The sequence below is a fragment of the Rhipicephalus microplus genome, chromosome 10, assembly GCF_043290135.1.
Source record: "Rhipicephalus microplus isolate Deutch F79 chromosome 10, USDA_Rmic, whole genome shotgun sequence".
Taxonomy (NCBI): Eukaryota; Metazoa; Arthropoda; class Arachnida; order Ixodida; family Ixodidae; genus Rhipicephalus; species Rhipicephalus microplus.
Window position 1 is genome coordinate 10,466,742 of NC_134709.1, and position 11,478 is coordinate 10,478,219.

At 44.9% G+C, this 11,478-nt stretch overlaps 1 protein-coding gene across 1 annotated transcript in view; it reads right to left on the reverse strand.

Moving 5' to 3' along the window:
* Window positions 1-11,478, reverse strand: part of LOC119181889 (uncharacterized) — a 40,614-nt gene that overhangs the window by 13,571 nt on the left and 15,565 nt on the right. The window contains exons 7-10 of the mRNA XM_037433130.2: window positions 10,279-10,434; window positions 5,614-5,801; window positions 4,545-4,829; window positions 1,333-1,489 (exon numbers count right to left, since the gene is read on the reverse strand). Of these exons, the coding sequence (XP_037289027.2) occupies window positions 1,333-1,489; window positions 4,545-4,829; window positions 5,614-5,801; window positions 10,279-10,434 (786 nt within the window). The remainder of the gene's footprint in view (window positions 1-1,332; window positions 1,490-4,544; window positions 4,830-5,613; window positions 5,802-10,278; window positions 10,435-11,478) is intronic.

Genomic DNA, 11,478 nt, shown 5'->3' on the forward strand with positions numbered 1-11,478 from the left:
GCATGGTTGGACGCATGAACGGACGCAGGGGTGGCTGCATGGACGAACGCAGGGACGGACGCACGAACAGACTCACGCACGGACGGGCTGATGGACGCATGGACGGTCACACTGACGGACGCATGGATGGACGGAAGCAAGAACGAATGGACGGACGAATTCTTCGCCCCACTCTCCATCATTCACTCCGTGGATATGCTGCCATTTTTTTTTCTAAACACACGAAGAGGAGCGAAGGGTCAAAGCGCCGCGCTTCGATAGCCTCTAAATACAGTCGGGACAGCTTATACTGCTCTCCCATATTGTTGAATACGAAGTACTTTAAATTGTTAAACACTTTTTCTAAACACACACACACAGCATATCCACGGATTGAACGATGATGAGTTGGGCGAAGCATCCGTCCGTCTGTCTGCCTGTGTGTCTGTTTATCGCAACATCTAGAACGATGCGAGTGCGTTCTAGTGAACACTTCGCGTACTGGGGGTGGCTATGACAGACCACTACGGCACACAAGCCTACCACGCCTTAAGACGCCGCGCCCATGAAAGTTAGACAACTTGTTGCTCTTCTACAATACAGTACATCGTGCTCCGAATCGTCGAATATTTGTTCGAAACACACGGGGAAACGCGGACAAGCAAGTGTACGAGGACGGTTGCAGACTCGCGACTGTATTTTATTGTACGGGCCCCGCCACGGTGGTCTAGTGGCTAAGGTACTCAGCTGCTGACCCACAGGTTGCGGGATCGAATCCCGGCTGCGGTGGCTGTATTTCCGACGGAGGCGGAAACGGTGTAGGCCCGTGTGCTCAGATTTGGGCGCACGTGAAAGAATCCCAGGTGGTCTGAATTTCCGGAGCGCTCCCCTATAGCGTCTCTCATGTTAAGATGGTGGTTTTTGAACATTAAACCCCACATATCTATCTATCTATCTATCTATCTATCTATCTATCTATCTATCTATCTATCTATCTATCTATCTATCTGGCAAATTAACGGCATTATTTGTGCCTTTCTTTATTCTGATAAAGCTAAATGAAGTAGTTTTCATCATTTCTTGAAAATGGCTACCCATTTTTCATTTGGCCATCAGGAAAAAAGATATGAAAGTTCAGAAAAAAATAATAGTCTCGTGGTCAGTGAAGTCATGGTTTCGTCTTAACGCAGCGCGCTTATCTTTAACTAGTGCGAGCACAATGTACACCAGGCCCACAGTCTAGCCCCCCCACCCCCCTCTTCCTCCGTGTGCGCACGCATATGCTTTCGCGTGTCCTCAAGGCTACCGTTCTGCAACCACATCGATCAAGCATGATTCGCAAGAACCGCTTACCTTTTGCTTGAAGTATGCAACCCTGTACTTCTGCTCGGCTGTCGCCATCTCCGCTACAACGAGCGCTGTCAGCGATCCGACGAAGAGCCACATGCTATACCAGTTGAGCGGTCGCTTACAACACACCAGGATGACCAGGCTACTATTGAGATACCGGCTGTACAAATGGCGTGACCTCTTCGGCGTAGACGTAATGCGTGTGTGGCGCCGCAGAGCCTCCAGCGGGTAACGTAACATCCTTTCCAGTTGAGTAGCTCTTTGCTTCGGGTCAAATACCGTCCCTGCCTTGCTTCCCGAGATGCTTGTTGCTACCTGAGACCTGTTTCTTCCGTCCCCCAACACATTTGCTTATAGTGCTTTGCTTATCGCGACTGAGGTTGTCCTGATACACGGAATTCGTTAAGTATTATCACTACGTCACCTTTTCATGATTTCGTGGCCTTACAGAGGTTTAAACTTTTTGGTATTTTTTTTGACGAAGCTTAAAGATAGAGGATGGAGGACGAAGAAATAATGTAAGGATGAAGTACATCGGCAGGAAGTTTTGTTTATTTTCCTATCTGTCGCTTTTTATGATCCACTTTATTCTTAGTTTCATCACCAAGCTGTCTCGCTATTAAAGCCAATTTCTAGAATATTTATTCAAAAGCACCATGCACACGTGTTTTGTTTTCAGCTTTTATACAGTCGATGTGCTCTATAGATGATGTTAAGCACTAATTTAACAGAACGGGGTGAAACTCACCGGAACATTTTTTTTTTAAAATCTAGCACGTATATATATTAGCGCGCGCACAAACACAAACACAGAAGTTCGTCGTGAAGGTATTGTGATGTGTTCGGTGCTCGGCTACTGACCTGATGGTCACGGTTTCGATACCGGCGGCCACATTTTCATGAAGGCGAAATGCTGGAGGCTCGAGTACTGTGCGATCAATGTTAGCGCACGTTACAAAACACCAAAATAATAAAGTTCAACCAAAATGGTCGAAAATTTTGGAGCCCTCCATTGCGGCGTGCCCCACAATCAAAAGCAGGTTCTATTATTATTATTATTATTATTATTATTATTATTATTATTATTATTATTATTATTATTATTATTATTATTATTATTATTATTATTATTATGCACTTACAACACAACTACATACTTAAAGAGTGATTGAACCCCCCGTTTTCTCCTCTTCCCCATCGCCCCCCCCCCCCTTCCGAAAAGAAATCTTCTGGCTAATAGTGTGGTAGCTTGGGCTAGTTGGTTTGACATGACGATAGTTATAGCGCGAGAACAGAACGACGACAAAGAAACAAGAAGGACACGAAGGACACGAGCGCTGGTGTCCTTCCCGTCCTTCTTGTCTCTGTGTCGTCATTCTGTTCTCGCGCTATAACTATCTTCTGGCTATAAGCCTCTGATGTCAAGGCTTGCTTTCTTTTCATAAGTATTTTGTGTACAAGCATACTCCTTATTCTCGACACTCAATCATTGACGTGACTTTCTGAACAGCAATTTAACGTCTTTATTCGTCGATTTCGTGCATATTCTCGTTCAGTGTTTCATTAGCGTGGGTTCCGTGCAATAAAAATGAAAATGTGTAGCTAAACTGCGAGAAACACTTCTACGGCACGACAACGATTCTTTTTTCTTCGCATGTGTGGTCTATGCGGACGCCGCCAAAGTCGTAACCCACTGACCCACTGCACGAGAAACCCCTGCTGTGCACAGTTGCGTAAAAGAAATACAAACATGCATACATTCAGCCAACATGGCGCGAAACAAACCGGGAGGGGCAACACATGGGCACGCGACGTAATTGCCTTTACGTGGAACCACCTCTTCCGCGATGATGGGTCACTTATCTCCGTCACGGCCGAAACGTGTTCCGGCAGCTGCGGGCGATACAAGTGGCAAGGTCCCCGTCGCCTTCTCGTCTCTTTCGCGTCGTTCTTGTCTTTTTGCCGTCGTTCTGTTCTCGCGCTATAACTATCGTCATGTCATACCAACTATAGCCCAAACTGCCACATTTCCCGACGCGCCCGATCCGTGGGCCTAGTCGGCAGTGAAGGCAAACCTGTCACTTTACAGGAGCCATATGTTTTGCACACTTCGTCTTAACAAGACCTCTATCATAGTAATAGTTCTGTTCATAAAAACTGACAAGGATTCCTTGAAGGGCCCCTACACCACATTGAGTTAGAAGTCAGTACAGCAGTTTATTTGTCGCCTTCGCTGCCCTTCCTAGAAGTGCTATCTACTCCTCGCCGCTTATTTATTCATACAGCACATGAAATGTCAGCACTCTATGTGTTCAGCCAGTCAGCATTTCTCACTTTTCAGCAACACGCTGCTACCTGCGCTAGCACAGCCGCAAACGTAGAAAACAAAATGAATTCAGTTTTATTGCACGCGATGGCTGTGCAAGACAAGGCAGAACGGGCATGCAACTGCATGGCAAAGCAGGGAACGAGAGAATTCAAAGCAGATATGCCTCGTAAATCGACCAATCAGGAGTTTTTGGAACGAAGCTCCTCTTAGTCTAACCTTCTTCCGCGTCATGCGTAACCCGCAGTATCTTCCAAACAGTATAATAAATGGCGCCGTCTCACAAAAGTACTCGCTCAGTCACGGCAGTCAGATTGCCCAGCGAAGACGTTTGAAATTTTTATTAAAGAGAGCAACAACACGAAAGCAGTGAACTTCCCTGAAATTTAAGGGTATGACGAAGTCTCGTTTGCCAGCAACGGAGCTTAAAGCACTGGCAGGCACTATTAAAGTCGAGGGCGCCGAGGGAAAATATGGCACCTGGTCGCAGACCCTTAAAAGATACAGTCGTCAGAAAGCGTAACTGAACGTTCCGACGCGTGACCCGGACTACTTTGACTGATGCCCGGCGCGAAGTGCTGGGATCTCTTGCCGAGATTGGTATACTTGGAGAGTACGCCAGCATTCATGCGTAACATCCGGCCTATAGAAACCAAAGCTATGCGACGCCAGCGTCAATCAAACTGTTTCACGACACGTTGTAGAGCCTTCGTATTAAGCTTGCTAACGACTGTGCACCTGAATATCGATTGGCGTAGATGTAGGCATCTGAATCCAAGACAATTTCAGAAAACGACGCCGCAATTATACAAGATATAGGCCGTGTGACCTTCCCTGAGTCTTTCCGAGTTAAATGTCATGCTTTGTCGCAAGTCTGAAGAATATGGCCTAAAACCTGTATGCCTTGAAGAAGCTGTTCTCGTTTTTGATATTGATAACTCGAAGCTCTTTTCGGTCGTTCTTCTTTCGTTGTGACCGCGCATCAGCCTGGGAAATCCACTGGCGTATGTAGTTCTTCTCGACGACCCTGGCTCGCTTCACGGCTCGCGAATCCGACGGAGAAGCGAAGCGTAAGTCCACGTGATGGGCCACACCGGGGATCACGATCACGACGACGTCGTCATTTGGAGGCTCTAGAACGCCCAACGCTGACCAAGGGTCCAGCTCCCCATTGCTGAAAAAAAGAAAAAAGTCGAGAGACAACACATGTAGTAGCCACTTCCGTTAAGCTAAACCTTTCTGAAACTTCTTACTAATTTTGTACGTATGGATGTTGTGTACATAGCTATAAGGTGATTAATAAATATGCATGTGAGCAGCTCTCATTATCCTATTTTTTGCATCGTTTTTGTTTTGTCTACAGTCTCCCCATCTCTCTGCACATAACGGTGAAAAATCAGATGTATAACTTAGCTCACACAATTGCTTTACATTTTTTTCAATTCCTTGCGCAACAACCCCTCACCTCATAATATGGTCGTAGTGGTTAGACGGTAATTCATTTCTGCCATATAGCACCAGTTTTATGTTTCTTTCCTGCAGTGTTACGTACACACCGTGGGGTTTTAGTATATATGGTCCTTGACTGCTGACCCGCAGGTCATGGGGTCGAATCTCGGCCGTGGCGGCCGCATTCTCGATGCAGGCTAAAACGCTTGAAGCCCGTGTACTAAGTTTGGGTTCACATTAAAGAACCCCAGGTGATCGACGTTTTCGGAGGCATCCACTACGACGCCTCTCATGATCATATTGCGCTTCAAGTCTCATATTGAGACTTCAAATCTCATATTGAGATTTCAAACCTCAACAATTAACCATATTATTGGTTGCAATGTTTGACGCTAACTCTTGAATTTAGTTTGCTTCACAAGTTTTTCTGTGGTAGGCTTGAAACGGGACATTTTCAAGCATAAACGCCTGGCTTTATTTTCTGAACAAACTATCTCCGTCCGCCCTACCTGAAGATGATATTCGTCGCCGTGCTGAACTTGCTCCCTCCGTACATCATGACGGTCCTGTAGAAATCCGGCGTAATGCCGAACTTCTTCTCGCACCTTTCTCGTTCGGCCGTAGCACTCCACGTGTACGGGTAGAACATATCACTCACGCCATTGCCGCAAAACGGCTGCATCAGTTCGTTGCATTTCTGGGTAATAGTAAAAGAAGGACAGATTGTGTTCTGTAGGATACTCCATACTAATTCAGCGCATGTATTCACGTGGCATACGTACAGGTCTAATTCACTCATGTATCAGTTACATCGTCATGACCCCAAGGAATACCGAGATAGAGACAAAGCAGATGTTAATCAATAGTGTGGTACATTCTTACTCCTCCCAAGTGCTTGCGGAGACATCATCATCGTCATCGTCATCGCCATCATCATGATCAATATAGCTTACATTATTATTATTATTATTATTATTATTATTATTATTATTATTATTATTATTATTATTATTATTATTATTATTATTATTATTATTATTATTATTATTATTATTATTATTATTATTATTATTTCATATCCGTACGCAGAGGAAAATAGTGAGGTAACATGCTGACAACTGCCCCCTATAAAAAGGCACAAGGCCTGCCTACTCTGAAGAAAGGGATGACTTAAGAACCACTGAACAAGGCATGCTTTGCATCAGAGGTCGGTAACCTGTTGAAGCGAAGGGCCAAATTGCATGATGCTGACGCCGTATTTCTGAACAGCAAGTCGGACGGTGGAAGGCGAGAGTTTTTGCAGGCAATGAGGAGAAAAAAAAAACTCGTGCATTGACAGCAACCTACAATTGAAACCATATTTTCTTTAATTGCGCATGTGCACAGGATGACAATTTACAAACACGGGTTACGAGCGAAACACCACTTGATGTCAAAACTGTCGAGTCAGCCTTCAGATAGCAACCAACAAGGGAAAGAAATGGGGGCCTGAGTTCTGACATTGTGCCGCGGGTCGCATTATACTGACCCAAGACTGCAGGTGGCCGACTCCTGGCTTACATGAACGTCAAAAGTGTACTAAAATCAAACACACCTTAAGTACACATACTGCCTCTCGCACGATTTTTACACGCAACATAAAAGTAATCAAATATGAGACGAAATCCATAAATAATTGCTCGGCATGTTCATGAAATGGCAGATGTCCATTCATAGAAGAATAGACCGCGTAGCTAAGACTTCACCAACCTCGTTACATGCGTACCGGAGGTTTTTTTTTGTTTGTTTCTTTTCGTCATTGCGCAACTTTTCATGTCTCGTGTAAGATATCTCCGTTGTGCTTGCTTGTTGATGCGGGGATTTATACAAGATGCCGCGAGTCGACGAGAGTGCTGAGTGAATTTCCATGAGAAATAAAAAATAATGGCCGCGTATCTGCGCGCTTCACAGCAAATATCGTCGCAAGACGATAGTGTTCCGTCTGGAGGCGCTGCATGAGGTATTAATGCCATCTGGTGGTAATGTCTGAAAAGAGAGGCGCTGAAGGACACAAACCCACAAGTAGGTGAGAGCACGGTGTCGTGGTGTCGTCTTAGCTAGGGAGCCTGCATAACCGCCCGTTAGTCCTAATAAAGCGTAGGAAACACCCACTTTTTTGTTGATATGGTCGCATTGTCACTGCAGCGCCAGAAACACTATGGTATTTATAATTACGTACCGATGCAATATCTATAAATTAACACACTACATAATACTCACGTATTGATTTTGTGGCTTAGGCGTAACATTTGCTTTATGATCGACAAAGCATAAACGCAGCCACCAGATCAAGATGGCTGGGTTTACCCCAGACCAAGGGCTTATAATTTCATCGGGTGGTTTGAAACAAGCAGACGGACAGACCAACGTTCCTGCTTTGAAGTACTCCAAGAAAAGCTATCGTCTTTAAAATCTTGGAGGACGCTTGACCTTTGACTTCAAAAGTACAACGCTATAGAGTGAAAAAATTGGCCCCGTATCTGCATTTAATCTGCAAATGTCATCGAAAGACGATAGTCTTACGTGTGAAGAGAGTGAACAAAACATTTATTCGATGTTCTTCTCAAGAAAATCGGTGAATGGTATTCTGGAGGCGCTGCGTTAAAGTGCCTCGAGCGTGCAGCGGAGGCGAACGAGCGCATCAAGTCACGTCACACGTGAGACATGACCACCATTTGGCAGTTTGTTTTTCAAAAACAAAACGCGTGGCTCTGAGACGGGTGTGCGCGCCTGCCTCAGAGGTGATAAGGTGTAGAACGCAAGGCGAAGGGGATAGGTGCCACCACCGTCTCGTTTTAACAAAGCATTGGAAACACTCGCCTTTCCGTGCAAGCGTTGGATGGTCAGACCAGCGTGATAAGTGCTACGGTCCTTAAAATTACTTATGTATGCCTTTTCTAGTAAAAGGCGCACATGCAGAACATATACGTGTTGTTATGGTGCCACAGACACGAGAAATAATTGCTTTTTAATCGAGGATTGCACAAGTATGAACGCTGAAGCTTGAGCAACATAGGTGGGCGCTGTGGATGGGGTCGGCCGTTTCAAATACCCGATGCTGTTAAGAGTGGACAAACAAACAAATGTACAGACATACATACATGCAGACAGACAGACCAAAATTTTTGCGTCGAAGGTCCCCAAAAAAGACTATCGTCTTTAAAACCATGCCAGAAGGAAACTAATGACTGTGCACGTAACATTGGCCGTTTCAAACTATTCTGAAATGCCTACTCCAAGAAAAACTGTGAAGTGCCCCGCTGTGCCATAATTCTTCACTTTGCTTTTTGAAGGCGCATATTCACTACGTTCCCGTGTGGCTACACGTGAACTTACGCAGCTGTTACGATTCTGTCTGATTCAAAATCAGCGCTTCAAGCTATCCATTCTTGCTTAAGAAGAGGCCAATTTTACGAGTTAACGTTAGGAATCGTCCAAGCATTTGACCTAACACACAGGGGCGGTCACTTGATTACACTCCAATGGATTCCTGGACACTGCGGCCTGGTTGGCAACGAAACAGCCGATAGCGAAGCAAGAGCGGCAATATACAACGCTCCTATGTAGGTCAAAGTACCGTACTCGCAAGGTGACGTCAACACATTGTTGAGATCACTCATGCGCGAATGCGATGCCACTTACTGGTTGCTACCAGATCACCGGAACAAGCGCCTGCGGGAAACAGACCCCAGTATGACTTTTCGTCTTCCAGATAAAATCAGCCGAAGACATGCTAATATACTGCACCGAATTCGCCTGGGCGTCGCCTTCACTCGCCACTACACCCGCCTAATCGGCCGTGCGGACAGCCCAAATTGTGAACGCTGCCAAGTGCGCGAAACGATAGCGCACATATTTTGTGACTGTGCATTATACGTGGCACAAAGAGAAATGCTAACTGCAACGTTGGCAAGCATTGGACGAACACCATTAAGTGAAAGCCACATATTGTCAGCAATGAACGACCAAACAGTGTCAAAAACTGCTACAAAGGCTGTTCTAGACTTTATAAAAAGCACTGGACTAGAAACTAGACTGTAGGGTACTATACTAAGTGGCTACTGTACATACGCACCACCTCTTCTTGTCTCCATCATCACCCTTCATCCCTCTTTCTTTCCCCTTTTCCTTATCCCCTGTGTAGAGTAGCAGGCTAGAACGAAATAGCTCAGGCCGACCTCTCTGCCTTCTAATAAATTCTCACTCACTACGCAGCTGTTCACTTTGTTGATGCTTTTGCTGCTGATGATTATCAATTATGCCTGAACTCTTTGTGACTAATCACCTTTGAAAAAGCCACTCTTTGAGCAAATCAATCATTTTCATGCCTGATTTATTTCTACGCTTCTGCACCGCACTATAACATGCATTAGGGAGACTACTTGTGCTACATGCCTTTTACATAAGGGCGCTTTTTTTTTTGTTAAGCTTCCAGTCCTCGCGTTGCTCTGCGGTAGGACACTTGCTTGCCCTTCAGAAGTTCTGGATTGAGGTTTTAGGGGGGGCGAAGCTTTATCTCAATTTTTCGTCCACGGGCAACGGTAATCGTTATCTCAAAGCCAATGATGTAGGCGCAAGCACTTCTGCGAAATCAGCTCTTCAATGCTGCTGTTATCGCATGAAAGGGCCCCTAAACCACCCCCAGAAGTTGAATTTCACATGTGGTGTTGCAATTCTGCACGAGTCGAAAACGAACACCGATAGCCGCGAGAATTTTTGAAAACGGTGCCGCAATAGCCGAGTGATAGGCGTTTGATGGCCGAAACACAACGCTCGCTCGTATCTTTTGTATGGCGCTCGTATCATTCTCACGGGACAAACCTATAGGGTATGGCGGACACACTTTTCAAAACAGTGTCCATTTCTGGTTAAGGCGCATCAACTGCGCGCTTCTATATCAGCCACGGAGGTCTATTGGTTAATGGCGCCTGACTGCTGGTCGGCTGATTCCGCTGCCAAGATAGAACATGTGGTGTGAATATGCGTTAAACGAGAGCTAAAGATTGCATGCCACAGCGAGCATGCAATCGAATACCAAATCATAATACAGTGTGGCGTCAATATAATTTTCGCTTGAAAGAAATAAGAATAATATTGGCAAAGAGATGCCGTACAACTTGAGTTTTTATGCTTACCAGGAACTGATAGCTTGCGAGGTTTCTTTCGTACAGGAAAACATCCAGACATGGCAGTCCTTTACCTGCGGCAGTAAACATCGACATTGCGGCTGCAGCGCCGTCTACCAATCCATGCGCCGTCCTGGGTGCATTCATGAAGTGTTTGCAGATCTCCTATAGAAATAAGAGAGTTGGAAAAATGAAACATGGTCAACTTTACTAGGGCATGAGTCAGTATTTTGCACCAGAAACTGACACTTCAGGCAACCTAAGAAGCATGTCTCTTGGTAATAAACTTCCACATGATCAATTTTGCGTGCGTGAACTAAAAGACATACATGCGAAATTTCCTCCTGGTGTGTTCTGTGCAGCTTTCTTCACCGTGTTCATTTCTTTTTGTAAGTTTGCGCAAAACTAGTAGATCTTTAGGCAGAGTGTACAGGTTGCACACCCTGAATTTGCATATGTTACAGAAAGGTAAAGGCGTTGTAGCAGACATTAGAGCGCGAGAATTGTCAGAAAGAACTTCTCTGGCTGCATCGCATTACGACAAAGTAACAGCAATATAGTTACGGGGGCTCTTGGGCGCCATTTGAAGAGCACTGTGATTGAACAACTAATTGAGGAATCCTACGTGTTAGAGGATAACTGTATGTAATGCACATTTCGCTTTATCATTATCATGAAGTTCTCAGGAAAGGGGAAATTTGAGGGCTAGTTATGTCTTTGTTAGACACGATATCGACGAGAACTAACGGACGATAGGGAAGGGAATGAGACAAAAGTAGGGAGGTCCTGAAACTGGAGAAACCAAAGACGAGCTCTGGTGTACCCCTTCCTCAATCATAGCGAGGGTCTCGTTTCGGCAAACTGGATGCCGTCATGTAGTATGCGAGGGAATATGAGTCAGCTGCTGGCTCGTAATACGATCAGAAGCTACGTCACGCCAACAGGTAATAAAGAGTGTTTCTATGTCTGCTAATGGCTACGACTAACTCTCACACGTTTGAATGCATATATATATATATATATATATATATATATATATATATATATATATATATATATATATATATATATATATATATATATATATATATATACATACACACAAAGTACAAGGAATGATGATCGCCGCCATAGCTCAGTTGGTAGAGCATCGGACGCGTTATTAAAATGTAGCAGTTTCAGTAGCTGCCGGTGGTAAGTTATCTTTTC